Here is a 20,889-nt window from a genome sequence, read left to right on the forward strand (position 1 = left end):
ACCAAAACCAGTCCACACACACTGTTCAATTCACCTACTTTCCCCTGTAACACATTGCTGAGCTCATTAGCTTTCTGCCCTCCTGACCCTCTCAGCAAGCTAAAAAGCTGAAGACTGGAGGTTCTCTGGGTAACCTATACATTAAATCCAGATTAGCATCTGTACTCTGAATACACTATTGACTTTAAATAAAAAAACATCAATACAAACTTTGGCTAAGCTGAAAATCACAGTACGAACAAACTGTAAGATAGATATTCAGAGGTGTTAGTGCAAAGGGATTAACTGAAATACAGCTAGACACTGTTGTACAAGAGAAACAACAGGCAGACGGGCAATATAAAAATGAAACTGTCAAATTAATAAAGCAAAAACAAGCACAGATGGTTTGGAAACATTCATAGCACAACTGCAGTCAGAGCAGACTATGTCTTGTGCAAGGGCAATGAACAAGCTGCCATTGAGATAGAACAGATGGTGAGTTCTCTTATCCTGTTTGGTATTCAGAGCTGTCAGTCAAACTTCAAGCCTAATACAATTACAATACCCCCTCCACCCCACCTTAACGGGAGCTGTAAAACACTTCATAATCATATTTTATTTGATCCCTACAGTTTAATATGACAACCATTAAAACTACCATCAAGGGGAAGTTGTTAAACCTTTAAGTATACTTCCTGTAATACACTCCCTTAAACTTTGAGCATGTGAAAAGTTTGACTGTGCGAACTGCTACAAAGCATACAGTTATATATAGTAAAAAGAGAGTCTTCACAAAGAATGTCCTGTCACAGCTTTTGCTTCTAAAATGTAAAATAAATTGACATGTAAAAAAAAAACTCACCAGATTGTGGTTGGTGGCATTGGAATCATCCTCAGGAAACGGTTTGGACACACCAAGAGCAACACAATTTGCGAAGATGGCCAGTAAAATGAATATATCAAATGGCTTAAGGGTCTAAAGTCAAGGAAATAATTTCCTTAAACTTTATTTTAGTTACCAATTCTCACTTTTAACCAGTGGCTTTTTACCTTAGCTTGTATTTATAAAGTACATATTATGCTTGGTCTTATTCTGCCTCTCTGATTCTTAATAACTATTAATAAGAGGGAAATAGGAGTTTATTGAGCTAATAGTCATAGTTAATGGTTTGTTAATAGCAAGAATTGTACCTTAAAATAAGGTGTGACCGAATATGCCTAAGACTGTATAATGTCTGCACACATATTTGACAAAAGGATATTTCCACTCCACTAGAGCCAGAGCTGCCATGCGAATAGGATTGCTGAGAGTAAGGCAGCACAGAGCTCTGGGTGCACGCAAGGCTGATTTGTTAGCTTGGGTGTGCTTCTTGGCTCCTCCAGCTCTTTTTTGTCCTGCAGAACCTGTTGAGTTGAGTGTGTCCGTTTTGCTGGGGTCCAAGCCAACCCCATCTGAAATAATAAAGAGTTTTCCAATAAATTATGTATCTGCAACAAATTATATTCATTATTTTAAATGAATATACAAAATGCTTATGCTTTTATTTACTTAATAGAACACACACACACACATATATAAATATATATATATATATATATATATATATATATATATATATATATATATATATATATATATATATATATATAAAGATATATATATATATACACAGTTGAAGTCAGAATTATTAGCCCCCTTCAAATTTTTCTTCTTTTTTAAATATTTTCCAAATTATGTTTAACAGAGCAAGGAAATTTTCACACTATGTCTGATAATATTTTTTCTTCAGGAGAAAGTCTTATTTTTTTATTTCGGCTAGAATAAAAGCAGTTTTTAATTTTTTAAACACAATTTTACGGACAAATTATTAGCCCCTTTAAGCTATATTTTTTCTCGATAATCTACAGAACAAACCTTCAATATACAATAACTCGCCTAATTACCCTTACCTGCCTAGGTAACCTAATTACCCCGGTTAAACCTTTAAATGTCACTTTATGCTGTATAGAAGTGTCTTGAAAAATATCTGGTAAAATATTGTTTACAGTCATCATGGCAAAGATAAAATAAACCAGTTATGTATGTATGTATGTACTGTATGTATGTATATATATATATATATATATATATATATATATATATATATATATATATATATATATATATATATATATATATACACACCACACACACACATTTATATAATCAGCAAATAAATCTATAACAGCAAATATATGTCTTTGTGTATCAGCCTGTACAAAACATCATAGTAAAACATTTATTTATATTAACATTTGTTTATTTATTTCCTTTTTTTTTTTTTGGTGTCTGTTTCTGTGTCTGTGTGTCATATAACAAAATGTTGTCTGGTTGAATTATACTGACATTAAGAGATAAAACAGCTTTCAGATTTAAGTGACCAAAAAATAATGTTTAGAACCTGTGACCTAAACAAAACGTAAACATATTTTACTTTAAAAATGCTATGCATTAAAATAATTTTCGACAGCTGTTTTACATCAGTTAGATACCCTTCACCAGCATCTTACACACTAAGTTAATAAAAAAATGACATTATCACAGAGAATTATTAAAATGTTTCAAATAATAATATAATAATAATAATAATAGTAATGATAATAATAATAAAAAAAAACCTCCAGATGTGGATAAAAATGTAGTCAAGTACATGTACAGTAAGAAGCTCTCGAAGAGATCTGTCTAGCAGGAACTGCATGTATGTTAACTGCAAAATGCTTTAGGCCTGTTTCAATAAATGATTTGACTGCTTAAAGTAGTCAACATTGAAAGTTGATCAAAAATATATATTTTTTAAAGAATGGGTGTTGTTTAATAGTTTCAGTACATCTTTATGTACCAAAAATGATTAGATTCTCTTAACATGTTGACTGTCTACAAGAACTGTTTAATATTTCTATACTAAAATCACCCAAAACCACGTTAAGATTTGTTTATGGCAGAAAACTCACCTTTCGTTGCCGCTTCCATGTCTACAATTTCTCCAGCAAGATATACCGTTTATGTCCACAAACTCACATGTAATTATCATTTAAGTCTTTTTTCATACTGACAAATGTCGGGAGCGATTATCCAAACAGGTCACGCATGCTGCACTAAAAATAAAGAATGTAATTTGAAGACATAGTTAAAATAACTGGTTCAGAAACCAGAGCATTGACAAAGGTACTGCAATATTCAATATGTAACCCGCATTAATGAAAGCAAATGTACAAATCTATTCTCATGTAGCTGCAGTCATGGCTGTAGTAAGCCAAGTAATTCAGGATTAACTCGTGTGAGCCGGTTAAAGGGGATGATTGTGCTGAAACCTTTCAAATGGGAGGTGGAGACAATGAAAAATCTGTGAGCTTGAAACATGTTAAACAAAGTTGTTTCAAGTAATCAAAATGGCACGTTTTTTTTTTAAATACACAAGTGGGATCCTTTGCTAAGCCAGCTTAGTTTTCCATATGGGCCTATCAGTGCTTCCATACAATTGTAGAATTACAGAACCATAAAAGGATCCCTTAATAAAATAAAAAAAAACACTGCCATTTTGTTTTTACTTAAAACTGCAATTTGTAAAATAAATACAGTTCTTTGGACAATTAAAAAAACTGTATTATTTAATTATATTGCAAAATTACTGAAATACAATTGTACTATAATATAATTGTACTACAACCAATTCAATACTAATACTACAGTATAGTTAGTTGCAGTAGAATTACAGTATAACTGTAATACAAAAAAAGTACTTCTATGATTTAATTTAAATCATTAAAGATTAATTATTCATTCATTCATTTTCTTGACGGCTTAGTCCCTTTATTAATCCAGGGTCGCCACAGTGGAATGAACCGCCAACTTATCCAGCAAGTTTTTACGCAGCGGATGCCCTTCCAGCCACAACCCATCTCTGGGGAAAAAATTAATTATACAAATAGATATATTATTTTGGAAAGGACAATATATATACTGTCTTCCCCATACACAACATCTTGATTTTCTGTTGTTGACTGTAATGACATGCATTTTTTTAAAAGTAGCTTTGGAACATTACTTATGCTATTCACTGTGCATGATAAAAGCCTGAATTGAATTAAATAATACAAATGCATTATTATTATTGCAATACAGCTTAAATACTACCACGATACATCTGCAGTATTACTGTATTAGAGCTCCAATACTACAATACATAAAACTATAGTACAGTTTTAATACCACTGAAGTGCAATTAAGTGATATACAATACCCTTAAAATTCAACCCGAATATTGAAAATAGACAACTTTTATTTTAACACAATTTATCTCAGTGATTTTAATAATAAGTGCTGCATCACTAATGTAATAAAATATGTCTATAGTAAGGGTGTCACGATCCTCTAAATCCTCGATTCGATTACATTTTTGATTCTAAAGTCACGATTCGATTCGATTATGAATAATTAATTAATTAATAACGAATTAATTATTTGTAGCCTACCGTTTAAACTACCTGACTTGCATGGTCTTTGTTTTACCCATAAACAAATCATATAGTAAATGAATAAAGGCAAGTTACACACATAATTACCACCTGTCAATCACTTTTTTCTGCAGGACTAGTGAATAGGCAGTGATCTGTGTCGTTATAATGGCATCGGTAAAAAAGGTGCACAACCAACAGGAACCAGCCAACAGTATCTGAGGTGTTCGCTAAGTACTTGTGTGAAAGTAAAAGATGGAAGCAGTCTACTGACCCGCTGACTGCCTTGACCCGCTGTCTCGAGCGCATGACAATGTGTGTGCGTCTGTGTCTGTGTGTGAATGAGTGTGTGTGGTCACGTGATGTGCGTTTTTTAGCAGTAGTGAGGAAGGAGGGCTGCTCAGAAATGCTACACGCCAGTGTGAATGTGGATCGTTGTCGTTCTAAAATGCCATTTAAAAACAAAGACATATTAGTGCAAACAGGGCCCGAGTGTGTACTTTTCGCGAGCTGATTTGCAAAGGGTGCGGGGCCGAGGATCGCGATGCTCCCATCGTCTATCATCCCAACCGTAATACGTACATAGCAGAGCTTGCAAACTGTGTTTTTTTTTTGTCGACAACACGAATGTTGTCAACATAACTAACTGGAAATCCAAAATACTTCCACACCGGCGACTTCATTGAAAGAGGAGAGGATTTAAGCTCTGTCGACGGGTCTCCTGCATCTGCAGTTTAACAAGCACTTCAACAAGCCTGTTTTTTTCTTGCTTGGCAAGCCAAGCTAATGTGATATGGGGGCGTGGCAGCATCCACGATTCTATTTTTTGATTCGATAATCGAAGTTAAGCATAAATTGAAAGGCCAATTGAGTCACTTTTTACCACTACCTGTACCAAAGTTGAATCCACATCCACACATACACTCATACACTACGGACAATTTAGCCTAGTCAATTCACCTGTACTGCATGTCTTTGGACTGTGGGGGAAACCGAAGTACCCGGAGGAAACCCACGCGAACGCAGCGAGAACATGCAAACTCCACATAGAAACGCTAACTGAGCCGAGGATCGAACCAGCGACCTTCTTGCTGTGAGGCAAACGTGCTACCCACTGCGTCGCCTTAGTCTGAAACAATAAGCTCTAAACAATATTCCCTAATACATATATAATTCTCTCTCTCTCTCTCTCTATACATATATATATATATATATATATATATATATATATATATATATATATATATATATTAGGGCTGGGCGATTTAGCAAAAAAAAAAAATCTAGGTTTTTTATAAAGTTTGACCGATTCACGATTTCGATTTTTTTTTTTATTGTGTCACTAGTCTTCTCAAAACATTACAACAACATGACTGAAGTAAAATTCTCTTTAAAAGTAACTTGAAAAACCATCTGGTTAAAGAACATTGTATTTTTAATGGCCATGTCATATAAAAATCGGTCAAGATGTAAATAAATGTAAAACAAATTCACGAGTTAAATATTGTTGCTGAAGATCTGAATAAGATATATTTGTGTAAATATTGCACTTGCAGGAATACAGAGGTATTTTTGCAAGTTTTGCCGAGCCTAGGAAAGATTGGCTGTCAGCTCAGCTTTGACTTTGTCTTCTGATTGAATGACAGGTTGTAATGCTGCTGCCTTTTCTTAAAAAGATACAGTGGAAGAAATGGACTGAACAAGGTAACAAACTTTACAGCCTAATTTAACCCAATGTGTGAAGTTGGGGACGTTTAGTAGGAGCAAATACAAGCACCAAATGTCTCAAATATAAAATAACATATTAAATCTATTTTTCTTATTTCCCCCTTTAAAATACCGATCATTTGATGCGCTTTGCTCCACTCTCTATTATGCTGCCTGATCTGTCTGGTTTTCAATTAGGTCCGCTAAATGACGTCATGGGGGCGGGTACTTTAATTTTCACTGCTACAGTCCCTCACCTCTGCCCGTGTTCAAACTAAAAGATTGGCGCGGTTTTTCACATGGCAGGCTTTTACGTCCTTCATACATGTTGAGATCGAGTTTATCGACTTGATGAGGGAATATGTCTTGACAATCCACACAGACGTGCAACAAGTAAAATTCTACATGACTTCACGCTTTAACAGGCAGTCAAGCAGGTCGCACAACAGAAGCGCCGCGACACGGCGCGTAGATGAAAGTTTAAACTATCACACACCAAACGCGCACATTCACATGATATTTAACATGAAACTAATCAGATGGCGCTCTGTGGGCCAGCTGAAATATAAACTGCTTCATGAATCGTGGCTGGGCGGCGCTGGTGTGTGTATAGAAACCTGTTTAGAATTCTAAAATCCATGGCATGGTGCTGTGCGGCGCGTTGCCGAGAGGCGCTTCTGGTGTGCTTCCTGCTTCATACAGAGAGTGAACCCAAGCGCATTGGTGCCATTATAATGTATTAAATATATATATATTTTTAAAAATCGCGATTTCTCGATTTCATTCAAAATTAAATAATCTTAAAACGTAAATTCGAATTAATCGGAAAAATCGCCCAGCCCTAATATATATATATATATATATATATATATATATATATATATATATATATATAAAATATAAATATAAATATACAAACACACACACACACACATATATAACTTTCAAGCTAATATATAAAAACATATACTGTATAGCTATGAATAAATTAGGTAGAGCACTTATTATTGTGAGTTTCTCTGCATTTATAGATATATGATAGTTTAAATAAAAAAATATTGTTTAAACTACGAATGGCATTTCAACAAAATATAAAATAAAGACTCATTTTGAACTGGATTGTAATTTATTAAATGAAATTAAATGCAATTTTAATTCAATTTCAAAACAAAATTTTATTTTAAAATCTTTTAAGATTTGTTTAGATTTATTTCAATATAAAGTAAGTAATCAAATTTGAAAGAATAATAAAGTGTAGTGGTAGTGTAGACTTGGCTGACATCGCAGACCACACTGCTGTATTGTATAAAATCTGTAAGAAAAAATATTTTTTAGATAAATTATTAAATATATAATATTTACTCCATAGCTGACAGTAACAATTTTCAATTTCCAGCACAACATATTTGTCATTTGTTTGTATGCAACATGACAATAAATACATAAATAAGAGTATTTAACATCAAAATTATACTGCAATATATAAATATACAATATATAAATTATTCAAAAATTATGTTACCATCCTGGAGGACTGCCCTCGAAAAAGTGAAGCTGAAGACGAGTTTCCAATTAGATTTTCATTGAGGGTTTATCCGTTTGTTAGGGTTGTATAAGTTTGTAGTGCAGAATGGACAGTGGTAGAGGGAACAAACAGCACATGTTGCATTTGTTCACCGATGTTAATCTCTGATCGCTCCATATTGATGGATTTTCTACAACAATATGAATAACATGAAAAGAAAGAGAAGATAGGTGTTTACAAGTTCAAGAGAGATTTTCATTTTCCTGAATAGACCAGCAGCAAAAAAAAAAAAAAAAAAATTAATGAAGAAGTGAAGAAAAACACACTTTAGTGAAGAGCAAGTTAAAGAGGACACAGTAATGAAACAGTATAACTGCTCACTCACTTTAGCTTTTCTATGATTTGTTTTCTATTACAATATTTACAAAAAGAAACCCAAACATTACCACAAAACACTGATTAATCAAACAAATAAAAAAAGAATAAAAAGCAAACATATAAATTATTTAATTTTAATAATAACGTTAATATATATTTATATATATATATATATATATATAAATAATAATAACGTATACTTCCAATTGAGATTAAGTTAGTTAAAAATAAAATGTAATTAGATCTTTGAATATATTGTAAGATCATTTATAGATTGTTTTGTGATTGTTGGGTCAATTACTGATAATGAATATTTTGTTTGCTTAATATAATCGCTCATATAATATTAATTAATGAATTAATTTAGCTTTTTAGTAAGTGTGCAGTTAAATTCTCTTTTGGAGAGTTACATACATTATAATGTTGCTGCAAAATGCATTATTCACTTATTTAAAAATATTAAATTATTAAAAATAAAAAAACATTAGAACAGGCTAGAAAAATGTCCAAAGATGAAACCTCAGCATTATAACCCAGCCTTGAGCAGTTGGAAACTTCTAAAAACTAAATGCTACAAAGAATACTTCATCGGCCGTTTATTAAAGGAAGGATCAGTAAAGAGTACTGATGGACATGTCAGGACATGGATCGGTTTCTTCCTCCATTTCTCAAGTGTAAGTACGTGCGATTAAAGTTGTTGCCTCGTTTACTCCACTGCAAAAAATGCTTTTCTTGCTTAGATTTTTTGGCTTTTTTTCTAGTCCAAATATCTAAAAATTCCTAAATCTAGAAGAATTTTCTAAACAAGTAAAACATATTGCCTTGTTTTGAGAAATAATATGCCAACATTAAGTGAGTTTTTCCTTAAAACAAGCAAAATAATCTGCCAATGGGGTAAGCAAAATAATCTTTCGTCAAAAGAAAAAACTAGATTAATTTGCTTACCCCATTGGCTGATTATTTTGCTAGTTTTAAGGAAAAACTCACTTAATGTTGGCAAATTATTTCTCAAAACAAGACAATGTGTTTTGCTTGCCTAGAAAATGCTTCTTGATATAAGAAATTTTTAGATATTTAGACTAGAAACAAGACAAAAAATCTAAGCAAGAAAAGCATTTTTTGCAGTGTCTAGATTGCAAATGTATTTAGTTGTGATTTGTTACATATAACTGCGTGTACTGTATCAGGTTAACTCGCTATATTCTCATATTGCGTTAAAAGTTACGTTAAAAACGCGAAGCGTGCCATTTTGTTTACGTTCTGTGGAGGAGGGTAATGTGTGTGTGTGTGTCTGTGTGTGTTGCCGTCCGGAGGAGGTTTATGTGTGTGTATGTGTGTGTGTGCGTATGTGCGCACGTTGTTGTCCGGAGGATGGTTATGTGTGTGTGTTTGTGTGTGCACGCGCATTGTCATTCGGAGGAGGGTTATGTGTGTGTTTGTGCGCGTACGTTGTCGTCTGGAGGAGGGTTATGTGTGTGTGTGTGAGTCTGTAAAAAGAGCAAAGTGTGACAAGCTAGGAGATCTCCTCACCAGTTCTTAGAGTTTTTGTTCAATAAAATAGTCAGTCGTCTGTATTTTCAAGTCCATCGTCTGTATTTACATTCACCCACTGGCAGCTAAAATCCACACTTACACTATCAAGCGTGTATGCACCGTGACTACTTTTTCTACTGCTGGGCATTTCACTCTGTCTCTCGCTGAAGGCAGTCAGTGTCGACTATGGATGGGAAGATTAACCGATATGTATCGATACGCGGTCATGCGCGTGCACGATGCGAGTGCATCAGTTGAGCAGCAGAGGATGAATGAAATTTTGGAAGCAAATCGAGATGCATCGGTTTTTGCGAGATGCATCGGTTTTTCCAAGATACAGCTTATATTCTTAATATAGAATGCATTTTTTATTTATTAACAAGTGTTGTCAACCTGTTTTTGGCGCATAATTTAAATCGACCTACATAAAGTATGCCTTAGCAACGGACTTGCGGATGTGTACACTTACACTACAACTCAGTGTATCAGGTGTGCGGATGAAGCTAGTGGTGCGCCCTCGGAAAGCGCGAGAAGCAAAACAAACATTTTATTCCTCACTGAGTTTTAAAGCTAAAGTATGGCAACATTATGGATTCTGCAAAAAGGATAGACGACTTGACAGGACAGATGCAATTTGCAAAATGCGCCGCGCATCTGTAAAATACACATGCAGTACGACTAATCTGAAATCTCACTTGAAGCGGCGCCTCGGTGTTGTTGTGGAAGCATCTTCCAGTGTTCCTGCATCCCCGGCTTCCTGCTCTGCTTCAACTGTAGCTACCAGCTCCAAAAGTGGTGAGAAAAGCATTGAAAGTTGTTTCCATGCGCAACAGTTTTGTGCGCTCTACGCCAACAACGAATGCTATTGCATTGTTCATCTGCAAAGATATTCAGCCTAGTGTCACGGAGAACGAAGGTTTTAAACACCTCCTCCTGTTAATTTTTATTTATTTATATTTTTATTAGCCTGTTGTTTAGTGATAGTGATGCTTCAAAGCAACATAACACTGCTAGTTCACGACCTAAAGTTTTAAATATTCAGTGGCACAATATATCTTTGTAAAACTTGTTTTCATAGTTGAAAAGTTAAATCACAATTCTTGTTGTGCAATGGTAAACCTTTATGTTGAAAGAGTGCAAATATATACATTTATAATATATATTGCACTTATACATTCTGTTTATCTTGAAAATACTTAAATAATATGTGCTATATGTTCTAAAATGGCCCTCTACTGTAAACTGACACTCTGGCTCTGAGAGAAAAGCCAGTTTGTAAAAAAAGTCTTGGTTTTACTTGGTTAATAAATAATCAAACTCATTCAATGGCACAGCATCCTTTCTTACATCATATCATGAACTTGATCTAATAAGTTAGTGCTGAATTATCGCATTGTATCGTGATATGGGTGTAAATCGTATCGTGTTGCATTGCAATGTCACAAATGTATCGCTAATATATCGGATCGTATTCTTTGTATCGAGATGCGTATCGGATCAGCATTATAGCTTAGACGCCCAACCCTAGTGTCGACCAATCGCAAAAGACTGTCATCGGTCCAATCAGCGAAGATTAGCTTTGCGCTAAGAAGGGGTTTGTGAACAAATGAATCACTGGACGATTCATATGGGAGTCGCTGGGATAATTAGGTGAAAATAAATGCAGATTATAAAAATATGAAAGTGTTTTTTGACCTTGCATGCATATTAGACTGTTGTTGGAGACCCTTACAACCAAAATATGACCCCATTTCATGTATAATATGGGCTCTTTAAGATTGTGGTGGGCCTATAGTGGGTGGGCCTATTTGTTAAAGTGAATTATTTGTTCATTTTGTTGAAAATGCTTATTGAGCATTTCATAACATTCTGAATGGCTGGAGAGTTATCACAGCAGCGCGTGGCAAAAAAAAAAAAAAAAAAAAAAGAAGATGTTTAAAAAAGTTTCTTACCAAGGAGGCTGCGTGTATGATTGACTAGTGTTTGAAGATTAGGGGATGAGCAGGCTGGAACCTCACACGCAGATGGTTCTTCTTGTACATTACACACAGACGGAGGTTGTGTTGGGGCATTCAGTGGTGACTGAGAATGAAATTCTTTTGAAGAGTTTCCTGATCAATACTGTCTGTGAATGTTAACGCATGCAGTCCAGTTTAAATCGTTTGAAATGCTACTAATAGTTAGCTTTTAATTATTATAAGCAATTATAAATTATAATTTTATTATTACTAAAAAATACTAACATTAGCTTATACGTTACACAGTAGTTGTTAGTAAACTTACCCCCCACAAACGATTCAGCTGTGAAAATGACAGCGAGGAGTCAAGCACACCTTCATTTCTCATGGCTGGGCAGCATCCTAAAACTCTTGTCTAATGCGTCGTAATATCAATCTATTTTTCTTGAAGCCCCACTTCTGCTGTTATCCTTTTGAAAGTGATATATCCATGTTTAAGCTTTTTAATTTATTCCCGGTGTAGCCAGTAGGGAAGAGGAATGTATATTTTAATGATAATATTTGTGAATGAACTTCCCAAAACAAAAAAAAAACTATTCATTTATGTATTAAATGCCTACCGGGCATAGGAACCTTATTTCGGCATTTGTTTAAGTGGGGCCGCAATTAGTGTTGCACGCTTTGCTCTCGGAGAGTGCGGGAGAGTTGCGTCAGCCTCAGTCGGAGTCCAGACGCTGATGGGGAAAGACATGCAATATGGGAGTAGTAGGTAATGAAGAGGCAGACCAACTTGCAAAGGAAGCATTACAACATAATCAAATAGAAATAAAAATAAGTCAGAGGTAAAAAACATTATTGCAAAAGAAACAGGTAGAATGTGGCAAAGGGAGTGGGATAATGGAGAAAAAGGCAGACATATGCATAATATTCAAGGATGTGTGGGTGGTACTAGAAATAAGTTTGGTAATAGAAGGAATGATGTGGTGATAACTAGGTTGCGTGTTGGTCATTGTTTGCTAAACCAGTAAAAGTTTAGAATAGGGAAGCATGAGACAGGATGTTGTGATAAATGCGAGAAAATAGAAACATTAGAACATGTAATTACAGAATGTGTGGCATATGAAAATCAAAGATATCAATGAGTTCAAGGATTAAGCATTTATGGGATTAAAAATTTGTCATTTCAGACACTATTAGGAAACAGTTCAAATCAAGTTTAAATAATAATGCAATTAATTAATTACTTAAAGGAAACAAAATTGATTAATAGAATTTAAGAATAGCTTTGCAAAATAAGGAATTAAAATTTGATATGGTATTTAACTAGTATTTTTTTCCTTTTTTTTCTCCTCTCCTCCTACTCTTCTTCCTGTTCTGGTAATCTCATCCCTCCATTCGTATCATATATCTTTTGTACTCATGCTTTTTCCTACATTATGCGCTCCACACTCCTATCCAGTAGGTGGCGGAAATGCACCATATAAGTTGGTCTGCCAACCGCCATTAACCCCATAAGAAGAAGAAAGACATGCAAAAGTTTCTCCTGCACTTGTGTTCGTATTGGTATGTTTAATATAGTCTGTTCGATTGAAGTTCATATAATGTTGCATAAAATATGTTTAGGATCGTTTTTATTCAGTCAGATTATAATATTGAGAAGATTCTGAGATTTATGTGAGTTTAAAGGAGAGGAAAGCGTGGAGAGAGTTTCTGATTGAGTGTCCCACATGTGTTTCAGGGACCAATAAAAAGATGACGCAAAGCTGTCCTGCTGTTTCCGGTGTGATTGTTTGTTATGTACAGATTGGGATCTGCTACACCGGCACTGTTTGTAACTTTTTTTAAATACCCTTTTCTGCCAAGGACTGCTCTATTTTTAGAAAACCTTTTCGTTTTTTCTTTTTTACCTTCTTGATGTTGTATTTTTCTCTCTGCCCAAATATCAATCTGCGCAAATGTTTCCTCCACAGACCAAACTGTATCGACATTATTTATTTTTTTTATGTAAATCACAGCGTTGTCGTTTACTTGTCTGATGACTAGTGCGCTTCTGTTGAGCCAGCTGTGGCAGCTTGGCAACAGAGCCGCGATGACAACACACAGAATTTGTTGGCACAATTCCGAGAATGGTTTGTAATCGTCCCGCACCGTTCCAGGCTCAGTGGAGAAACAACCATAACCGCACCAAAGTTTTCTAAGAACAGTTCGGCAGGATAGTGGAAAAGTGGCTAATGTGTGCAGTTTAGCAAAAAATTGGTCAAAAGTCATGTCTTGTTTTTGGTCTGGTTTCAAATTTGTATCTTTCAAATGTGACCGTTTTGCTTGGTAAAAAGTGTTCCTCAAATTTTGTCATGAGAACAGTCAATGTTAAATTAGCTTCATCCAATTGAAAGCTATTGTATATATCCAGAGCATCCTCCCCCTTTATGCAATCTCTCTCGGCTGTTTTCACAAACGGGTTGCGCTCTCCATGGATTGGGGTTCACTAAGTGTTTTCAAATTACCAACATCCTGGCATCCGCTAGTCTCCATTTCTGACACCATGTTGTGTTATTAACTCCACAGGACTTAACTCACAAGTTGTCTTCAGGCACTGTCAAGCTGTCTGACATAACACACTGACATACCTCTGGGGTTCTTAAAACCTCTCTTTTTTTGTGTGAGCGGCCATGCAATAGCAACAAACCCTAGCAGAGTTAAATGACATTGTTAAACCAACATTGTCTGCTGAAAATGTTGCTAGGGCAGCATGAATATTCTGCTCAATCAATCCTACAGTTACCATGAACCAGGAGCGTCGCTAGAACCCATTTACTGTGGCATGTGTCCCAGTAAAGCTGTTATTTTGTAACATTCCAAATTTGAGTTAGATTTTACTTGATTTTTCAGTGTATTATCCATTCATTCATGGAACAGATGAACATAACTAGTGGCGGGAACTGGAACAAAGGAGCACATGGTGAAGGTCACTTGAGGAAAACAAACACACGAGGGAGTCAGGTTGTGACTATGCTGTTTGGGATAATGCAACTTTATAGACTTTGCAGAGATCTTCCTTAGAACTGATGCTCATTATATGATGTCTTACTAAGGCCCTGCAGGTGGAGAAGGAAGAAAGGTGGAGCTGGGTAAACGGGGAAGCAGGGCAGAGTGAAAGTTTGGAGAAGGACAGGCATGGGATAACCGTAAGACAGGAAAGCCACGCAGAAGCTGAGAGAGAAATATGCACAATGGCAGCACAGAACTTTAGACAGGGAACAAGGCCAAAAAACCTGTTTACAACACAGAGAAAACTATAAGTGATTTGGGGGAGATTTGTGAGCATTGTGGGCCAAAACAGGTTAAGCTAAGTATCCCCAGCAGTACTTTGAGTTAAAAAAAAAAAACGATCTTTTAATCCAAACTGGATTGGAAGCTTTCCGTCGTTGGAATATTCTATATCCAGAGATACACCTTTTTGTTTTTCATATAGGATGTTTTGCAAAATTCTGAAACATGACACCTTTGTTACCACTGGCCTACAAAATTAGAAAAAAAATCTCTAGATTTCTTTAGGGAGCATAAGAAAACACCTGCCTTAAAAAGCATGCTGTCTTGGTACAGCTTTAAAGCCAGTGCTGCTCATGGCAGTGTATTTGAACAACTGCACTCAGCAAATGAGGCAGAAATCAAAGACAGAAGAGAGTACCTCACCCGTATTGTGGCTGTGACACAATTTCTGGCAAAACAAAGCATACCCTTCCATGGTAATGATGAGGGAGACTTCAGCCCTGAGGAAACTTTTTGGAATGTATGAATCTTCTAAAGCAGTTTGACCCTGCTTTTTTTGCAGTCTTAGGGTGCTTTCACATCTGTAGTTCGCTTCATTTGGTCCGGACCAAGTGCAATAAATGACACATTGTTGCATCTTCTGCCATCTTTGGGTCGTTTTCACACCACACTGCTGGCTTTGGTCCGAACCAGTTGAAACGAACCAAAATGCAGTCATCTGACAAAATCCACATTTCTCATTGGCCAGATGTTGTTGAACATATTTCCTAAACTGCTTATTGATTGGTCAGAATTCACGTGTGGGAAGATGCCAGTGAACTCCCGCAGGTAAACAAAACCTTTTACTCTAGAGGGACGACTGCGCTGGCTGATTGTATGCCTGCTTTAGACAAACTATACATTACAAAAATGAAGCGCGGCCGCGGCTGGAAAACAGTTTTTAATGCATCACTCGTCACTTCAGGAGACGTGAATTAATTTAGCTAAACTGCGACATGGTCATCTTGCGGAAATGTTACCAACGATCCATCAGGTAATGTTTTCCCCTCTCTCTCTCTCTGTTGGTAAAGCGCTGTAAACAAATATTTTTACTCCATATCCCATAATGCACAGCGCATCGGCCTACAGCGGCCTAATTAGTCCAAAACGTGCAGTACTTTTTGCTGTTGGACCTGTTTTAGTATGGATCATATTCTCACTACAAACGAACCGCGTCAGGGTTCGTTTGAAAGCGTACCGAGACCACCTCTACAAGCAGGTCTCGGTACGCTTATTTGGTCCGCTTTTGGTGTGCACTCGAGTACGATTGCTGCATTCTCACCTGCCCAAACGAACCGTACCAAGAGGGGAAACGAACTCTAGTGTGATTCAATCGAACTAAATAAAGCAGGTGTGAAAGCACCTTTATTCAGCCCGTTCACACAGTACGTACTTGTCACCTTGAACTCAAAATAAATAATTGAGTGTTGTGCTGAAGAAGTTACAGCACATATTGTTAGGGAGGTTAAAAGGAGAGCATGTACTCATTTATCACTTTCACTACCAAGCCACCAACTATTCAAAGATGTTCCAAATAAGTTGGGGTTACAGCCATCTGAACTTGTTTAAGTTTACAAGACCCGCTGGTTAAGCCAGTTGCAGTCTGTAAATTCCATCTTACAAAACCTGCCTGCCTCTCCAGTGTTTTTCTGGCATCAACAACTCCATTGCAGTAAGACTCCATGCCAAACTCAGCAGATTCTCCACAATATCCATTGACAATTTTCTGTCTATAACTGAAAATCTTCACAAATACCTGCAAAGTGAAACAGTAGACCTTGCTATGGCTTTGGAGTACAAAATAGCTGTGTGACACTCTCAAGCAGATGCACACAGATGAGAAAGCAACTATGATTTATGATACTGTCATTACCATTTGTGCAGCAAATCAGATCCCAGAGCCATGCACTGCTACTAAACAAAGACAAAAACGCATAGATATGTAGTTAGTGGACTCAAGTTGTAGAGCAGTGAAGGACCTCAGTGGTTCAGAGAAGCTGAAAATTAACCCGTTTCTACCTTGCCTTTACAGAAAGGTGTTTGATGAAGCAACAATTTTTATTTCCTAATAGCAAAATATTTATAGGTGTTCTGGCCTGTAATCCTGTATTTAATAACTTTCTTTGTGATGCGAGGGATGGGATGGGATATGGGGTGGAAGAGAAGAGGAACTAAAAAAAACTAAGATTGAAACAAATCCTCCACAAATAGCAAATCAGACTACGCCACCTGAGAAATTTTCTCCCAGGAAATAAAACCCGACTCAAATATTGCTATTAGGCCACCAGGTTCACTTCTCATATGAATAGGCAAGAGACGCAAGTAAAGTATAAAAAGTACAAAATTTATTTTCATAATAATTTGTGCCAGATAAAATAGTCACATAGAATTCTCAAAACATTCTGCTGAAACCACCCTCCAACATAACTGCAGTAAATGAAAAAAAAATGATTTAAAAAAACAAAACAAGATATTATAACCTAAAGTAAACATGAAAATTTAATTAACCGGAGAAATAAATTGGATAAACTAACTTACAGGGCTGAGGTAACACATAGGAGGGATCACAAGTGCTCCATTGTGTCCTAAAAGTACACTTCCACACACACCCCACACCTGCACACTAGATCCACACTCTCCACAGCAAATAACAAGTGTAGTGACACCACCACCTCAAGATCCTGCACCCGTGTGACCTCAGCTCCTGCAAGGAAAAAAAAATCAAAAGCCAATATATGTGATATAGATTAAAAAAACAAACAAACCAAATTGACATCAAAACACAAGAAACCAAGCACAGCTCCCATAGTTTAGATATAGAAAAGCAAGATTAGCACAGGGCACCCGAACACACAAAACTCATCCAGAAGTCACACACAAAAAGACAAAAAAAAAAAAACTAAGAGCAAATAACATAATAGCAGCTAGCAGTAGGAGATAATAGTAGCGGGTAGCAGTAACTGTAGCAGCAGCAGCAGATAGAAGTTGCAGGTTGCTGCAACAGGTGACAGTAACTGTAGCAGCTAGCAATAGCAGATAGTAGTAGCAGGTAGCAGCAACAGGTGACAGTAGCAGCTAGCAGTAGTAGTACTTCTTTTCACTAGAGATCTCAGAATAAAAAAAAATATTTAAAACACAACAGGAATAAGGATGCTAGAGCTGCTCATATAAATCGCCCAGGACGAAGAGGGAGAATCCTACATGAGATACGCACATGCAATTGACAGGAAAACTAACAGAACAGGCTAGAATGAAACAACGACATTTAATCCACAAACGTTATTAAGGAGAGAGAAGGAGATCAGCGAAGAGCTAACTGCAAACACACCTGAAACAGACATCAACAAACACAAACTGAGAAATGCGGGGCTGAAGGGGACATCACCTAGCACAGCCAACCAGCTGTAAAATAGGCCACACTTGCCCCTGATTGCTTGGCTGTTACAAACGTCAATTACTACCACTTATTCTATAGACCAATTACCATGTTTGTAAACATTCAGGATGCGCGCGCAGGGAGGTGGCAGAAAGCAACCGGGAGCGCCAGCGTTTACAGCGAGGGAATGACATCAGATGCGGTGCAGAGTTTGTTGTTGTCTTAGAAATAAGATATATTACTTACATATATATATTATTTACATAATGCTTACAGCATATTATAACAGCTCGTCACCCAGTGACAAGCACAGTGATTCAGCAAAATTAACGTTAAAGTGAGCGGCGTTCATCTGACAGCTCCATTTGCGATAGCACCCTCCCAATGAATATTGGATAAGACCAAGTGACCGAGCATCCAGCCTGAAATATACAATCTCAATGAAGCTCCGAGTGATTTTACAAGAGAGTTTAGGTCTACAAGTCTTTGGATGCCAACAATGTTGTTCTTTGAGGTTATGTGCAATAAATATTGCTCCATGATGACCAGATTCAAGAGCTAAACACAGAGATTCCGCCTAGCCAAAGACAAGGAAACAAGACGGAGCTAACGTTATACAAGGCCTGGGTAATTAATCACCAACACGCAAAACGACTGCATTCTGACAGTGAACTGCACCTGTACAGCAGGGTATGTGAACCTACACATAGAGATAAAGTTGGTTTTATATTCGCACATTCAGATTTTCCCCTAATAATATAATTTCATAGAAATATTATTTGCAAACTCTAAATAGCAAAATCATATTAGCAACAGCCAATGACTATCACAGTACAACATTGTTCACAGTCAAATAAACAGTGTTAATGTTGTTTTCAAGTCACACTTGCAGCTTATTTCAGACCGAATATTCAAAGTGCCGTGGTAAACAATATAGGGAGGGTGTCACAAATTGTCACTGAATAAATGTGTGAATATAAAACTAAGTTTACCTTAATAAACGTGACTTTCACGTTTCATTCTTAGCATTCAGTGTCAGCAGTTTAATTAACTATATGTAACTTTTTGCTGAAATCAGTTCTGCAATCAAAAACGAGTGATGTGTATGATTCAGCATAGCGTGAACTAACCTGATATGACATGAGAACTGCAGAGTCCAGCATTTCTAATTAGCTCCTCACTTCATTCAGCTCCCATTTAGCCAAAGACGTCTGCAGTCGGTATTAAAGCAGTGTGTGGTGTATGGTAAAAGTTAAGTTTTTCATTTTTGGACTCGAATTCGGCATCCTACCGCAAAACACGACATCTTTCCCATTGTAGCCTCTGTTTTTTGCAACCGGGGGACCCGTGTGACGTAGGTTGGTAGTTGGTCTATACACTGCCAGATTTGCGAGGAGCACCTCCAAGATCTGGCAGATCATTACAGTGTAGATTTAAAATTTTAGGTTTTAGTGGCTAAAAAATCTGGCTCACAAAAAGGACAGCCTTCCAATTAACGATGCACAATCTGTTTTCAACTTGCTGGATAAAGTCATGTTCCCAACATTGACACCGGTTATGCAGATATCTCTGACAATCCCAGTTAATAGCTGTCATTGTGAACGGTCATCCAGTGTACTGAGACAGCTCCACACTTGGCTGAGGTACACGATAGGATAAGAAAGGCTTCACCATCTTGCCGTCTTGTCAGTTGAGAGAGAAGAACTTTGCAAATTGAGTCAGAATCGAGTGATTGATTGTTTTGCTTAAATGAAGAATAGACGGTACACTTTGATGCTTAATTGAATCTTTGTACCCTGGGGGCTATTCCATAAACCAAGCTTACAGAAAAAGCCAGACTTATTTTGGTAAGTCAGGTTTATTAATGGCGGATTCGGTTTCATAAATCCAATTTACGATAGTTCAAACTTAGTTACCCTGGCAACTTATGCTGGGAAACTAGCCTGGTCCAGGGCAGGCTAACTCTCAGGCTAAGTCTTAAGTTTAAGCTTAATCAAAGTAATTTTAACATTTACCTGCTATATTCTGATGCCATTTTAATTCACTTAACCTCTTAATAATGATTAAAACTTTAAAGTCACTTAACAGCAAAAATAAATAAATAATAGCCTACAGTATGTCATTCTAAGCTCTTTGGTTTCGCGGCTCACTCGCTGTGAACAGCTGTCTTATTTCAGAGCTCTTTCAGTTCTTGAAGTTGCCATGGTAGCACACAATATCATCGATGTATCTATGCTCGACTTTTAATTTTCACAACAGTAACATGCACGAGGAGTTATCTAGATTATTTAAACTGAACTCAGACTAGTCAGATCAAATGATCTTCAACTTGCTGTTATGGAACCAATTTAAGCGTGGACGTTTAGTTTGGCTCATTGAAGTCAGGCTTTTGACTTTAATTCCCGCTTTTCTTAGCCACTTTTATGAAATAGCCCCCCCGGAGCTCCTTCACGGGACTCCACACTTATAAACAATCGCCCGCGCCATTCGTGCGGCTCTCGGTCCCGCCCAGACTCGTCAGTGCTACCAAGCCGACCAATCACAGAGCTTGCGCTACGCGTTGTTGCGACGTGTAGTTACATTTTTTGAGAGGTGCACGTCAGTGATGCCAACAGCCACGGCAAGGG

The 20,889-nt window shown here is 36.7% G+C and overlaps 2 protein-coding genes and 1 long non-coding RNA gene across 3 annotated transcripts in view; 1 reads left to right on the forward strand and 2 right to left on the reverse strand.

Moving 5' to 3' along the window:
- The window catches only part of cacna1fa (calcium voltage-gated channel subunit alpha1 Fa), a 65,850-nt gene extending 62,549 nt beyond the window's left edge, over positions 1-3,301 (reverse strand). The window contains exons 1-3 of the mRNA XM_087265317.1: positions 2,974-3,301; positions 1,245-1,434; positions 845-950 (exon numbers count right to left, since the gene is read on the reverse strand). Of these exons, the coding sequence (XP_087121443.1) occupies positions 845-950; positions 1,245-1,434; positions 2,974-2,992 (315 nt within the window). The 5' untranslated portion in view covers positions 2,993-3,301. The remainder of the gene's footprint in view (positions 1-844; positions 951-1,244; positions 1,435-2,973) is intronic.
- Positions 1-20,889, forward strand: part of grk5l (G protein-coupled receptor kinase 5 like) — a 785,510-nt gene that overhangs the window by 238,782 nt on the left and 525,839 nt on the right. The gene's annotated exons all lie outside the window — the stretch shown is intronic.
- LOC141375918 (uncharacterized) lies at positions 7,291-12,255 on the reverse strand. The gene is made up of 4 exons (XR_015498511.1): positions 11,903-12,255; positions 11,572-11,744; positions 7,706-7,898; positions 7,291-7,495 (listed from the first exon to the last, which is right to left on the reverse strand). It is a non-coding gene; the product is annotated as an uncharacterized LOC141375918 (long non-coding RNA).

The sequence above is a fragment of the Danio rerio genome, chromosome 8 (assembly GCF_052040795.2).
Source record: "Danio rerio strain M-AB ecotype USA chromosome 8, GRCz13ab, whole genome shotgun sequence".
NCBI lineage: Eukaryota > Metazoa > Chordata > Actinopteri > Cypriniformes > Danionidae > Danio > Danio rerio.